A 16419-nucleotide genomic window follows, 5' to 3' on the forward strand; every position below is an offset into this window, starting at 1 on the left:
ATACACCTTCCTTGATTTTTCAGGAGTGGAATTGTTCGACGAATTTATTGTTTGTGCTGGATTAACCAGTTCAAATGTACGAGACTTGCTGATGAGGAATTGAAGCAATGACTTAGTTGATGGAATTTTATCTGTCGAAATAGAAGACTCATATTCAAATCGAGTTATTGTCTCAAGTTTTCATAGCATTATAGATAACAACATAAAATCAAAAGGGTCTTCAAGATTCTGAATTTTCAATGATTCAATTGCGGAAGAATTCACATCAACAAAATTTCTTATTGAATTATAATCAGCTTTAGTCATGGATTGGCAATCAAGAATTTGATCAATTAAATAATTACACAGGATACAAGGATTAGAATAGCGAGCTTTCAATTGCTGAAAGGCTAAATTATAACCATCATCTGAGAGAGGGATTCCATTGACCATATGGAGAGCTGATTCAGATAAACTATTACGCAAATATTGAAATTTTTCAATTCCAGACAAAGCTTTGATGTCATGGATTAGGGCCTTGAAATTATTATAAAATTCACTCAATTTGGATACGTTACCTGAGAATTTAATTAACTGGATTCTAGGTAGTTGAATGTTAGACTTGACAGGAGAGCAAGCTTGATTCTTTGGTTTGGATAGGCCTAGATTGACAAATTTTGAATGGAGTTCATTGTATTTCAAGGAAATTTTGTTTGAAGTTTTATCTTCATAAATTATTGATAATTCGAAGATTTTCAAAATAGGAGAAGTCCTTTTGAATTTGAATACTCAAGGAGTCAGATATTTCAGTCTGGACATTTTGCAAAGTTAGTGTCAATTTTTGAATGATTGTTTATTAGCAACTTGTGTTGTAGGAGATGGTTACTTTGTACCTTTTGAATTTCACTAACGGAATTATTAGCGAGGCTTTCCGTGAAACTATCTTCAGCAGTAGCCATGTCGCAGCTTTAATGTTTACAACCAATGAAACAAAGTGAATTGAGTATGAGGTTAAAAACACTTTGAATCAGTAAGCGATGTCAGTAAACGATGGGTGAGGAAAGGAAGACACAATGATTGGAAGGAGCACTGTGTATCATCAGAAGGATACATAACACCTTGCTTGTGACGTGAAGATGCAGCTTGAAACGTTGCTGGATGCGGAGACTTGGAGCGTTGCTGGACGTGAAGACGTAGCCAAAGAGCTTCCTCTTGGTTGTATACTGGTACAACACTGAACTGATGGTGACAGGCATGGAGGGGATTGTAAACGCATGTAATTAATTTGACTTGCGACAATGAACGTGATACACCATTTTGTTGGCGTCCTTTTGAAAAATAGACATTTTGAAATTCAATAACTTCTGAACGCACAGAGATAATCACATGAAATAAACGTATTTCTTTGTAGAAAAATAGATCTTTTGAATGAGATGAGTCCCGAATACATAATACAAACGAAATAAACTCTGACAATGTGAAGCCTGAGCATTCACGATGTGAAACAAAACTTTCACTAACACTTTTATGAGCTGATCGATCCGTCCCGGTTTTGGACGAAATGTTAAGTGGGTTTACGATGGAGGACTGAGAGTTTACTTTTAAAAATAAAATTGTAACTTTCAAAACAATATTTGAAATGAGGTTTAACCTGAAAGAGTGATTGAGCGAGCAATCAACACGAACTGATGACATCAGAACGTCAACTGACTGGAACTCTGAAGAACGTCACAACAAGGTGGAAGGGTGAGGAGGGGGGAGGTACTGCTTGAGTCGATAGTCAATACACACACTCAAAGTTTATGAGAATTCTAACCATTGTGATTTCTACTTAAATTGGGAACACTTAAATTGTTTTGCTTAGAAAAGGAAATGCTGAATTGTCTAAAAAATCTGTTTCATTAATGGATCGATGCAAGGCTGATTGAAATTGTAAATCTATTTCTGTAGAGATTGTATCTTCAGGAGTTGGGTCACAGGATACAGCTGAACTTAGTGGGGTTGGTGTCACAGGAAACGAACCAATGTATTGAATATCAGGAGATTCAGGCATTTCAAGGGATTGGATCTTATGCTGCCTTGTGGAATTCTCATTTTCAACAGTCATAGACACATTATGAACATTATTAATAAAATTCTGTTTGACAAATGTTGCTAAGTGTTTTGAAATAAGTCTTTTTCCTTGATGATTGAAATGTAGACCATGTCTCGTGAAATGAGTTCTCTGGAGGGAGATGTTGGTATTGAAGTAGTGAAGTTTCATTTCGCCATTATAGTTGCGCACCATACGAGACAAATAGGAATTGGAGTGGAGAATGTTTTCATTGAGCCGCTGGTCATCATATTGTAAAGGCACACTACACACTATAATGTTCGTTTTCAGGTTTAGTTCGAGAAGAGAACTAATTCCTTGAAACAGGGTTAGCTGATAAGGTTCATCCAAGTGATGATCGTTTGAGCCAGCTAATATGAATATAAAATCGTCCTTAGTAAAATCGCTAACAAAAACAAGCCCATCTTGAACAACATGCTTTAGTTTGGCTCCTGGCTTGGTATAAATGAAGACTTCGAAGTCATCATCGAGATGCTGCAGATATCTACTCAAATGTTTACCTTGGCTATCAGACATAATAGTTACTCTCCTTCTCTTTTTGTTGGAGTTATTGTTGACTACTCTGCGTTTAGAGAAAGATTTATTCTCAGGTGTAGTGGATCTATGTATTTGCGCCTTGACCAGTAGTTTATCGGATGTATACCTATTTGAGCAAGATGATGTTGATATATTTTCTGAGAGTACTGTAAATTGGTTATTGATTTTAATAGCACAAGTTGCATTGTTTCGAGCTCTAACTGAAGTTCTCGGCGTGATGAAATCGTTATTATTATTTGATGAATCGATTGAATTCCTCCTCATAGATTTCAATTCAGTTTCCAGTTTTAATTTTTTTTCCGCAGCATTTTGCGCATCGTTACTCAACAAATTGATTATCGCGTCTTTGGAACCGATTTCAGTCTTTAATTCATCAACTGATGTCATCATGAAACTAAGCTTTGATTCAAGTTCATTAATTTCAAAATCTGCTTTCTCCTCATTGGTAATAGACTCGTCAAAATCGTTTTTCCTGTTCTTTTTCTCTTGTAATAGTAATTGCTCTAGTGCAAGTTTTTCTGATGACACATCGGTTAATATTCTTTGCAGTTCCTCATTTACTTTAACCGAAGCATCATATTTATTTAAGAGTGATGTAATTTCGGGGATCATGTCAATCACCACATCCTTTGAGAATTTATCCGATATTGTGTCAAGTATTCCGTGTAAATTGATAGCTATCTCTAACACTCCTCTATCAAAAAAATTCTCTTTCAGACTATTAAGATCATGCTTAAGGTTTGTTATATAATTATAGCGTCCAGTACGTCTAAGCATGATTGAGTGGAGCCAAAAACGCACTTATAGAAAATGTCGAGAGCCTAAGAAACTTGGATCGTGATTTATATACAGATGCAAACAGTTGAATGGAAAAACACCACTGTAGCCTAATTCAATAGCTTTAATTATAGCATATTCTTTTATTGCGGGTAGGGAATATAGAAAGGATGATTAAAGCCTAGAGAGCCATCAAGGCAGGAATATATGGAAGCTCCTGGAAAATGAAGGATTAAGGATTAAGGGTAAAAGGTGAAAGGGGTATCAGGATAGCAATAATATGACTCAGCTCAGATGATTTTTCTTATTTTATCGGTAATAACAGTTATAGAAAAGAGTGAAAGTATTGCAGTACTTATCTGAGATAGAGGCTGACAAGTGATAAGCTCTCTAACACTAACAACAGGCTTTGAAACTGACCGGTACAGAAAAATTTTCTAACCTGCAAACAAGCTACTCTTCAAATTGTCGACCAAATAAAACAACATTAAATCTATTAACACTTCACTTCAGATTATTTGAGACATTGAAGTTGAAGCTCGAACTTAGTTGATCACAATGCACTAACACACGACACTGAAATACATTCGTTTTACAATTAAAATGGATTTATTATACGGAGCTGCACGAAACTCGACTTGACACGGCAGATCGTCACTGCCAACCAGTATGTTGAATATGACATTGATTAATAACATTCAGGTTGGAATATAATTTCCAAGCCAATCCTTGTATTATTTTTCATTAACATTTTTAGCTTATGTTCATTCGTAAAATAAGGTTAGTTTTTTACGCATATTTCTGATACAATTTTATTGCAAAATAAGCTTGCAAACTATAAATTATGAATTTAGATGGACTAATCCAAATAATTTAGGTATTCTATGACATCTATTTGGCTTTTTATCCACTCCAAAACAATAACTAAATTGTGTTTGCTCAATTAAGTCTAGAACTTGAATTTAACCCCTACCCCAGTCGAGGGTTTAAAATCACGCTGTTTCAAGTCCTGGACTCAACTATTTTTGATGAATCCTTGACTCGGAAAGAGGCGAGAATCTAATTCAAGTCTTGGATTTATAAGCCCTTCACTCAGAAAGCGAAATTATAAACTCCAGGGTCTAACATGATCTCTAAACTCCAGAGTCTATTTAAGTCCTCAACTACGTTAACGCTCTGACTCGGAAAGCCAATTTTCTGACTCCAGAGTTCAAAGCCAGTTTAAGTCTAGAACTTAGCTAAATCCCGAGCTCGGAAACCGGCCCTAAAATATTCAATTTCAAGTTGGTCATTCTAGATTAAGCCATCTGTACCAAACACAGCACCATAAGGCGAATGCGCAGGTAACGTTTTTTTTTTTCGTGAGTGGAAAATTTATTTATTTTATTTATTTGAGATACATATGAGAGCACAAGGATAATATCCCATAATTGCTCTCTTAACACATAATACAAGTGAAACAATTTAAAAATGAATATTTAATATAAATATTGAAAGAAATGAAAAGTTTATGAAATTTTTACGAAAAGTCTTTCTGAAAAATATACATAACAGAAAATTTAAACACAATTTTAGATAGCAGAAAAAATAAACACAGCAAATAATAAAATGAAAATATGAAAATGAAATGAAATGAAAAAAAAGTCTCTATGATTAAACAGAAGTCATTCTAGGAAGAGAGAGAAAAAAATAGTAACAAGAGGAAATAATTAAACACACAACTTAATGAGTAGTAAAAAGCAAAGAGATCACTGTCACAGAAGACTTTCTCCAATCAAACTCCAACCATCAACGAGGGATTGACCTCATTGGTAGGTTTTTGGTAGATCTGTTCCGTTTTAAGTGATTACTTAGCAGTAACAGTGACTGATTGTTACGCGTGTGATTTGTGTTCATAGTTCATTATAACAATTTTTCAAAACACTTCGAATATTACCATATTTCCATTTAAAAGCAAAACATAACCTCCTAGCATATCCTTTTAAATTTGAAACATCAATAAACATTTTCAGTATTCTGCCATAACGATTGCCATTGCCGGTCAGTATTCGGTATAATAGGTCGCAATTATCCATTTATAACTCACCCCTCGACCGGCATAACGAGCTCGTAATTATTCCACAACTGAGTTCATTGTCACTACTAACCTAAATAAAATGGTAATCATACCATTAAACCTGTTACTATTGATCACTAACAAATATTGATCACACAAAGTTTTTGCATTAAGCACTATTCAATTGAAACGGCAAGTGAAGTACTAACCAACGGAACAGACAACGAAAACAGACATAACCTTAACCTTTCTACAACATCAATCAATCCATGTGTCATGTAGCGCTTTCCCGCTATTGCAATGACTGTTGAAACTATACTCAGCATATCGACAGGGTCCCAAACTTATTAATATTGCCACTTCAACTGAACGCTGCACTATGATTGGTTGGTTTTCAGGTAAGAAATACACAGATGGGATCAACAGAGCTGAGACCGTCCCGGAGCAACCTAACCAAACTTACTCGTCTTCATAAAGATTTTTTTGGATGAAAAAATTAAGTTTAATTATAAAATCTAAATTAATTTATATTAAAATTTGTGTTTCATGGATGGTAGGACTCTGTTCTATTCCTGGTTTTTAGAACTCTAGTGTAATAAATCTTTATAGATCTGATGCAAGTTCAACTTGAATTGTCCATTAGATCAATGGTCCAATAAATGATTTGATAAGAGTTCTAGAAACAAGGCACTAAAGTCCTTATGGGACAGCCGCCACTGACTATTGATTCGGAAAGAAGAAGTTGTTCAACTGGGAAACACTTTGAGCAATTCTTCAAAATACCTGTTCAAGATGTGACTAAACCGACAGATTAGTAAATGTAGAAGAGAAGTGAAGAAAATGTTAGACTGTGGAATTCAAACAAATAAACAGCCTATATTCAATAACACATAACATGCTTTGAATTTACCAGTGAGAAAGTGTGAGGAAAGAAGCTATTCATGTAAAAAAACATTATTTTCCATTTCATTGTCATCTATAGCAGCCTTAAATTTCAATTGAGCAACATTTTTTTTAACATGTAGATACTTTTGTAACATTGAAAAACTGAACCAACTTACGCTTTCTGAATTGCTTGATTATAGCAATCTTTGACTTCAGATACACGTTTCCCATATCCTTTAATACCATCAAACAGGGTTTGAATGTATGCATGAATGTAGATGACCTCGTCACGAAATAACGTGACAACCCAGCTGTTTTCCAGCGCCATTAACCACAATTTGTTCGACTGCTCTTTGTTTAGCTTGTGATGACACAGCATGAAGCCAACTGTAACATAGATCATGATTGAACATGTTCTCCCCTCTACAGGAATCATTTTCTATTCTTTCACACCCAGAATGATAGTTCGCAGCCCAATTCGCAGCCCAAACTAGATTTTACAGGAGGATAATTTGAAAAATATAGAAGTGAAGCAATGAACCTAGCAGGCGCATTGAAATATAAGATGGAGAAAAGGTTCAACCATAAATGGATTTATTATTAATAAGATGAAATGAAGGAAATGAGCATAGTATTATGAATCATAAGAAAAAGAGAGTGACCTGGAATCATATTAAAGTTGAATAAAAATTCAGTTCCTCTTTGATGCATAATGCTGTACAACAGTGTGAAAAATTTTATATAACAACGCCATTTGTGTAGAAAATGTACTTTGGAAATATATATATATATATATATATATATATATATATATATATATATAAATTACATGGGATTCACGTGTAAAGTCAGTGAAAATTATAGGAAGGCGATGTTGACACGGTTCCTTTTCCACCGCCTTCTATAGCAAATAGCTGCTATTCAACTTATTCCGGTATAACTGATCTAATTCATCAAGAAAGCATATCTTTTTATGATCAAAAAAATGAATTTCCATAATTGATATTAAATATTTTGATAGGTCATTATATTTCTGCATAGACTACAAAAAGTTTGCCAAAGGTGCAGAGTTGCAAAGGGATGGAGCTATCTGCTTTGACTAATGAAAGACAAGGATATCAAACCAATGTTAATCAGATGATCTCACTACACACGTCATATTATATCATGTTGTAATCGAAATCACATTAGATGTGATGTAATCGAAATCAACGAAACCAAATTGACACGATATAAAAAATAGAATAGAGAGAAATTAACAGCACTTGAATCAAATGACTACAATGTGAAACGAAAATTCAGTAATTGCACACCTTCAAATAAGAGTGGTTTAATTGGGTATTGAGATTGCCAGGGCAAATTTTTATTCTATCCTGACAATGCTCTCACCACAATAAATTAGCTATGTCAATTGGAAATTATTTTCAAGTATGGAATAAATTGTGGATATGAGTAATTAACAGTACTTTACGTAACAAGTCCGGTAACGATAAATTACCGCATAAGTATGATTGTTTCTGATTTATCATACGAATGCGGTAAATACGTTACGGTACAAGTTATGTACAATATTTTTGTCATACTTATCTAATCTTATTTTTCTAATACTTATCTAATGAAAACATTACCTGCTGCTGCTCGAGCTACTGCATTCTATAAACATGACCTAGCCCGTAGCGCCTAGTTCATAACAGACAGACCCTTCGAGCTCAAATAAAATAAAAACGGCCTAAATAATAAGATTTCAGATGAGTTCTTATAACTTGAAACTCCTTAAACGAGTTCTTCAATTATTTGAGTTAGTATATTAATTACTCAGATGTTATTAGGACTCAATAGAGTCTTAACATACTCGACTGTAAAGGGAACATAATGATCTCTTTACAGTATAGTATGCTGTAATGAAAATCACATGTTTTCTTGTTCCGCAAACAGCTGTTTACCGTCTTGATTTAATGGATGGAAAACAGCTGTAATTGAGTAAGTATGACAAAAATAAATTTTACTGATCTAATGAATTGGTATAGAACAAATTTTAATGCGATAAACTTCATTTTTACTCACTTGGACCTACCTTACCGTTATTACAGCTAAATTCACGGGATCACTTGAAAGTGGAATGGTGTCATATTTGCTATTATATAAATAGAAATAAAAATAAAAATCTCAGTACCCTTTTTTTAATCATTTCAAATTTCATTCAACATTGTGAATGTTGAAACATGTTGTGATAAAATAATTCAAAAAAAGGGCACTGAAATTTTTATTTTTATTTCTATTTATATTAAAAGTAGCCCTATACAGAAAAGTGACAATAAAATTGCTATGATATGTATGATATATAATATATTATATCATATGATGTAATATTTGAAAACCGACTTAGCTATTAGAATTGAAGAATAGAACTGTAACTATTTAAACTATTCCAGTGCAATAATGATTGAGGATATAATAAGAATGTTTAAAGTTTAGCATATTCATTTTTAATGCTTCACAGCCTACTACAATGGTTGGAAAGGAAAATATCCTTTTTACCCAGTTAATGATTAATTAAAAATATTCTATGTATTTTCTACTCTATTTTCTCTGCATTTTCTATTCTATTTTCTCTGCATTCACTGTGAAATTGAGGCTACAAACTATTCCATGTACAATATTTATAAATTATTTCACTCTTTACAATAAAATAATATGACTAAAAAAGTAGTCAATACGAATACAGTTCAATGAATATTAATATCTTAGGAATAGAGTATAGCAGCATTAAAATACTTACAAATTATCCATCTTTCTATAGTTTCCAAAGATAAGTATTCGCAGGACATTGTCTCTGTGTGAGAGGGTTTCAACAGCTGACTTGGATTTCCAACTAAACTCAATTTCTGATCCGATCTGTAATGGAAGATTACTAAGTCACTATTCACATATATCACTTTTATTGGTGTTTATTTGTGGAATGAATTTGAATCTGTAGAAGATACAATACTAACGTATTCGTCAAACTCAGATAGAAGTTGAAAGCTTTAAAATCATTCGTATTTGAGTTTCAAGATTTATTGTGGTAGTGAGGATACTTTGGAATGAGATAATTAAAAAAAATAACTAATGATGAAGTAACTCACCTCCATTTGTCAGCTGGTATATTTCGCGCAATATAAACCGGCCAAACAGACAAAAGCGCATTATGAAGAAGCTCGGCATGTGGTTGAAATTCTTCATACAACTTTTTCATTGGATGTTCATATTCGGTAATCATTTGACCCAATCTTGGGAAATGAACATCGCTATAACAGAAAAATTAAGATCAGGTATTGTTCAATTACAAAATATCTTCTATAATTAGCTTATATTTCTTCATTTGCAATATAGAAATCATAAATAGCTCTATTAAAAAAGGGTTGTAATAGAATCTTAACTAAAAATACAAACACTTTACTTGCCAATGGAGGGTCAAATGTTGAAAAAAATATTCAAGTAGTTGTGGTAAAATTGCCAATGATCAAGTTTTCAATGTTAACAATAATTTTGGAATGAAATTCAATAAATAATTTGAAGTAGTTCCACAGGAAAAACCTCTAGGATTTCGGGCATAAGATAGAGCAATGAAAACCCAGGCTCTGTTTTGTGGAAAAATAGAAAAAATGAACACGAGATTCATTCCAGCTGAAAATTACACTTAACAAAATAATGGAATAGATGAGAAATTGAAATTGTTTAAATGTTAATGAAAATTAAACTTCTTTCCTTTTTAAAATAACACTTGATTGAGTAACTCTATTAACTAGAGGATCCCTCGTGGTACTTCGGTATGATATTGAAACTAAACTTTCACATATTTGTAAAATCTTCATGTTTCAAACTGCAATGTTCTTGAGCAACAAAAATTATTCCTACCAATTAAATTACATTACATTTTTATGAACGTGAAATAATGCAACCTCTCACCCTTGACTATGAACCATTTCGTGTGCAGCATTGAATAGCCCGAGCACCGCTTTTCTGTCTTCAACTCTGGATAACAGTATCATCAATGTAGCATAAGTGGCCACCAAATCCAAGTAAGCTTTTGTCAGTTCAAAATTCAGGGTCTGCAAAAGTTACAACACAAAATACAGGAATATGCATGGCCATGCAAATAGTATGAATATCATGAGAACAGCAACCATTTTTGTGAAAGTTACAATGTGAAGATTTCATAAGCGTTTAAATATGAAGAAAGAACGCCACTCTTACAAATTTATCTACTGCATGATTCAATGTAAAAACATCAAGAGGATTTCAGTGTTTTGAGAGTAAAACAAAAATAGAGATTGAAACTATTTGCTAAATTATCGAACTCACATACATTCATTAAAAAAGGTTTTAATCTATGAAGCACATAAAGTTATGGAAAAATGCATAACCGGTGGCATTGTTGATGGGAGATGGGAGTAAAGTGAATCAATATGGACACCTCTAATAGAGAAAGTAGATCTATGATAATCTGTTCAATAGCTTCTGTCTAAATACAGTACTGGGAAAAAACAATGTTATCATTATTTTCAGTAAATGTATCCTAAGAAATTGATTAGATTTCTTTATTTATGTATGTTACAATATTTACTGGCTTATACACTGATTTACATTAAATGACGGTAATGCTAATTATTCAACGAATTTTACAAAGTATGAATAGTACAAAGTACGAAATAGTCTTAGTACGTTACGTCACAGGTCAACGTACGCACGCGCATACACATGCAGTAATATTCTTAGTCACTATGACGTCACCAGAATATTCTTAGGAACTATGACATCGCACAGAATGCCGAGTATCCATAACCAACAGTAAGATAACCTAAAAGGGAACGTTTATTGCTCGAAGATTCACTTGTAATCAGAATATTGTAGTGCATAACGGAATGGTCCCTTGCAGCCATTTGAAAATATCATGACAACAGGGTCCATCTTGCTATTTGCTACCTATGAAGTATATTGATTTATGCAAATAAAAGCTCAAAATCGATTTTCGTAATAAAACCAAAGGTATTGTTCAATACATATCAACTGATTTTATGTTTTAACAGTGTTATGAGAGTTATGACATTATTTTCAGAGTTATAACACAGTTATAACTTTATTATCTATCTAATTGGAGAGAAGCTTCAAAATCAGATGAATTTGGAAAGTTAGGCCCGGTGAACCGAAATATTCTTAGTACGAAATAGTCTTAGTATGCTACGGCATTTTGACGTCACCGGGCATGCGCAGAAGGCCGAAATAGAAATAGTCATGCGCACTGGACGAAATATTCTTAGTATAATGACGTCATCAATGACGTCATTGCGCATGCGCTGTACAGTTCTACACCATCACAGTAACAAGTTAATGCTCACGCACGTGAATCCGCGTGATCAGTGTTACCAACAATAGAAACTCTAAACTATAATTTCCCTATGGATTCCTACAGCAAGATTTCTTCCCTAGCAATAACTTGGCTCAACATCAGATCATTACTGTAGTAACTCAAAAAAGCTGTACTCAAAAAGCTCTTATGTTTCTACTCTAGGGGAATTATCTATTAGAAGTGAATTATAAACAATCAATATTCATTTGATGAATTAATAGATTACTATGGCATTTCTTCCCACCTTACCATTCATCAAATCGATTTTTAAGGCTAAATATTTTTTTTTAAGGAAAATATCAACTTATTTCGAGTTGATACAGTAATGCATAGGAAGTTGAGTTCAATTTTTCTACTTGATATCATCTGGTAAAATTTAAACAATATAACATTTCTATTTGGAGATTGATTAATTAGTTTATTGATCACATTAGCAATTATTAGTTCATATTTCATTTCAAATTAAGGGTCAAGTTGAGGGTCTCAACCAACTTATTTTTTAATTCCTCACACTAACCTTTCAAATCAATGTGAAGCGACTGTATTCAAATTCACACCATTCTTCTACAGTGGATGATTATTATTTTCAAGGGTGCCCAGGGGATGCATATTACATGGGGGGGGGAGTGAGTTTCTTAATTCAGTGGGGGGGGGGGTGTGTTCACCCGTGTTATCATAACAATAATTTCAATCTTTTAATTTGTTCCTTTCAATAGATTCAATGCTTCACATTGAGTTGTGATCGATAGATAGATACTATATCAATAGATACTATAGATATTATAGACTAACATGATAGAACATAATTTCGACTTAGATTACATCATCATCAGTATTTTCAATGTCCTTTTAAATGATATTCCATTGATTTGGAATGTTCACTCAAAATCAAGAGGAAGAAGACTTTCAATGATATAAAATGAAACACATGTTGCAATCTATTATTATGACAATAATCCAAAGTTATGCTCCACGAACTTCCATGATGATTTTGCAATTAAATATTCGCAATTGCATTTCTTTTGTTATTCCAAACTCTTCAGTTAATTATTAATTAAAATATAATTATATGAGAGATTTTGAATATTAACATTAATAATTGGAGCTTACACATATTATTAAAATTCATATTCATAATCATATTATGATGACTGCTGCAATAGATTAAAATATCAATATTTCGATATCTTTGTCTTTCCAAGTTTTCTTCAATTTTGAAATGAGAAAGTAAGACTTTTAAAAATACAGAAAAATTTTAAGACTTTCAAGATACAGAGTATTGGATACAGACTTTTGAATACCGATTTCCATTCAAGATGATTCACTGAAGTTTATACTTTTGACTAAGCTTGTACTTGAAATCGTTTTGGATAGGGCCTATGAGATACTTAGGTTTCACTCCAATTGAAATTTCGTGGGGTACTAATCCCCCTCCCCCGTCTATGCGTTCTTAAAATTCTTGGGTTCTCTCTAAATCAATAAAATTCTTGTGTGGAGGTCCCAAAAAAGCTAGTGATGTAATATGACTGACGGTAATTTGTATAGATGGGGGGAGTGTGTGTAGAAGCTAATTTTTTTTCTGAATCAATGTGGTGGAGGGTAAGGGGTCAACCGAATAAAGCAAGTTTGATAATGATCTTGATGTGTTGTAAAAATCATTACTTCAATACTTCAGTATATTATCATTTAGAACACTTTATAAAACTTTAATAGCCTACACTTGATAATACTCGATAATACTTTAATATACTTAGCAATACACAAAATTATGGTGGAGAGGCTACTGATCCATGACAGACGGCAATCATAAGTGTGGTGATTTAAATTTCGACAATGTATAGGATGTATTGGGCCATCTATGCATGGTCGAAGACTTAAGATAATACACTATAGCTCTCTAGAATCGACATCCACGAGAATAACATTCACAATTTAAAACTGCCATAAACTAGAACTTCGCTTTGCTCTTTGAATAGGAAATAGGATTAGTGTTAAGAAGCCAATCTAATAAATGAATTCTATATAATAAGAAGCCAATTAATTGTAATAGTGTGAAATTGAGTGAATGTTATTGCAGTTTTTTTCGTGTATCAGGTCTAAACCTGAAAGTATTTTTAAAGTATCTTAAAGTATTTTTCATTGAAGTTCCTGGCTCGTAGTTATTAGTTGCTAAAATAGGTGACGATTAAATATTGCTGAGAATCTGTGCATTTGGATGAACGAGTCCACTGTAAGCTCCCAACTAATCGCAGATTCAAATAGATGTTTGATAGTAGTATAATGTCAATAAATTTTACAGGAGAGGAGAAACTCTCCGCCGTTTACATTGGTGCACAACGGTGGGATAGACTGCAAGAGTGTCTTTCGAACCTCATGTCTAAGAAGTAAGATAAGAAAGAAGTAAGGATAAGAAGTAAGAACTTCAGTTAGTTCTTAGTTCTTGTAGACTGAACTTCATTTTAGTTCTTTGTAGTTAATATTCCACGTCGTTGTGCCATGAAGATTAACTAAGTCATGGTATGAAGAAATTCTCGGCGACATAATTTGATATCCGGTGTGAGGTGAAGAGGTTTATAGAACACCTCCACCGGTTACGGATTGATATCCGGTGTGAGGTAAATTGATTCATAAAACACCTCCACCGGTTCATTATGAAAGACCTTTCTAGTATTCAATGTATTGATATACTGCGACTTTGATGTTGCCTCTTCTTACAAATAAATACTACACTCTCAATGGAACACTTAAAGAAAATGTTTGCAAACTGGCTAGGGAAACAATAGTCCCATCTGTACTCCCAGAATTCGAAGAAACTATACTGTGAGAGTCAGCTATTGTTGTAGATATTCTTATTGTTATGAATATTCGACACTTTCCTTCGAAACCTTCCAGATTGTAGACTGGACAGACAATGAGCCCTCTTGTGAGAAAAGCACCATGTTCCTTCCGAAAAGAGTTTCTGCTAGAAAAGGTTTTGTTATGGAATAGGTTTGAACCTCCGATAACATCACCCTATGTTTTTCGCGACCCATTTCCCTCTTAGCAGGTCACTTTCGACTCATTTATGTAATTCGAACAAGAATGCAGCTTTCAAAGCCAAACAGCAATACAAACATGGATACAAAGAACTTCTTTCCTCTTCAAATAAGATGAGTGAATATTTCAAGATGATAATACAATATTGTCCATATATGATTTGCTAATAATAAGGATGGAGAAGAGAATTACAATCATATTACTTTCTCTTATAATCATATTCATTCGCAAAGTTGAAATAGATCTTTCCTGTTGAATCTATGATAAAAAACGTGAACTATCTCGATTTCCGGGTTTCAAAAATGGCCATGAAAAAATTTTTGTGGAATCTATCGATTGGAACTCAACAGTTATGTAATCAGGGTGATTCCCCCTGCCTAGAACTGTGGTTCTCACCTCTCAAATTTTCAAATTCAGTATTCTTTTGGTGAAAACGTGAATTTTCTTGATTTACAAGTTCAAACTAGCCATATATTAATTCCGTATTCAATTTTTTCATTAGAACTTACTGGTTCTGAATCTACGATGACCTCCTCTTCATAGAACTTTCATAATCGATGATCTATAAGCATATTTTTGTGCTCATCTGACCAAAATACATTTATTTTGTAGAACTTGAAGGGCATTATTTTTTTGAATCCTGTTGTTCCAAATATTTACATGGAACTATTCTCATAGCTCATAAGGAACTGTAGAATTATTGATTCTACATCCAGAACAGTCAATTTTCGATGTAGTTCTGGATAATGTTCTTCCAACTTTACACTGGCGTTGATAATTAATAGTAAAGTCAAGCGCTGGCTTATCTTGGATCTCTATTATTCGTAGTTTTGCATGCATAAACTCTCAATAATTCGTGTATTCTATATTTATTTCATACATCAAGAATCAAGGGAGAGAAAGATAATGATCACAGTGTGGGCTAATGGCTAACTAATTGAGTTGATTGAATATTTTTTTAATCAGCTTATAATTCTGAAATTTTTCATCTGCCATTTTAAAAATATGTCATTAGATATCTCATCTCCCAATTAACGGAATAGCTTGAAACTTGGAATTTAAGTTCCTTACACTATAATGATCCGACACGAACAATTTCGATCAAATGCAATACAAGATGGCGGCTAAAATGACGAAAATGTTGTCAAAAACAGGGGTTTTCGCGATTTTCTCAAAAACGGCTTAAACGATTTTGATCAAATTAATAATATATTCATTGATAAGCTCTATCAACTGCCATAAGTCCCATATCAGTAAAAATTTTAGGAGCTCCGCCCCATCTATGCAAAGTTCGATTTTAGATTCCCAATTATCAGGCTTCAGATACAATTCAAACAAAACATTTCTAGCTGAAAGATTGAGCATGAAGAACTGTACAATTAATGTTCAGTAACATTTTCACCTAAAATTGAAAATAAGCTCGGAATTCGAGAATATGTTATTATTCAATTGCAAACTGTTGATTCTATTAAAACATTCACTATAAAGAGATAGCAGACTTCGTGTGTCTCCAGCGTTATTGTCCTGTCACCAACTGGCTCAGATCTTGGAATAGTAGACTTGAGATGCGCGTAAACACTAACGTCAGTTGATCATTTTTCATAACGGCAAGGAAAGTTGTGTGAGTGCGCCACACCAGATTTTTTA

General features: G+C 33.3%; 2 protein-coding genes across 5 annotated transcripts in view; both read right to left on the reverse strand.

The window, feature by feature from the left end:
- LOC111050597 (membrane-associated protein Hem) overlaps window positions 1-16419 on the reverse strand; it is a 110600-nt gene that overhangs the window by 58709 nt on the left and 35472 nt on the right. For all 4 annotated transcript variants that reach the window (XM_039441612.1, XM_039441613.1, XM_039441614.1 and 1 more), the window contains exons 4-7: window positions 10296-10438; window positions 9473-9634; window positions 9127-9242; window positions 6524-6734 (exon numbers count right to left, since the gene is read on the reverse strand). In XM_039441612.1, the coding sequence (XP_039297546.1) occupies window positions 6524-6734; window positions 9127-9242; window positions 9473-9634; window positions 10296-10438 (632 nt within the window). The remainder of the gene's footprint in view (window positions 1-6523; window positions 6735-9126; window positions 9243-9472; window positions 9635-10295; window positions 10439-16419) is intronic.
- Window positions 1252-4278, reverse strand: LOC111050596. Its single transcript, XM_022336939.2, has one exon. It carries the CDS (start codon window positions 3404-3406, stop codon window positions 1826-1828), a length of 1581 nt encoding a protein of 526 aa, XP_022192631.1. The 5' UTR covers window positions 3407-4278; the 3' UTR covers window positions 1252-1825.

Source organism: Nilaparvata lugens, chromosome X (assembly GCF_014356525.2).
Source record: "Nilaparvata lugens isolate BPH chromosome X, ASM1435652v1, whole genome shotgun sequence".
Taxonomy (NCBI): Eukaryota; Metazoa; Arthropoda; class Insecta; order Hemiptera; family Delphacidae; genus Nilaparvata; species Nilaparvata lugens.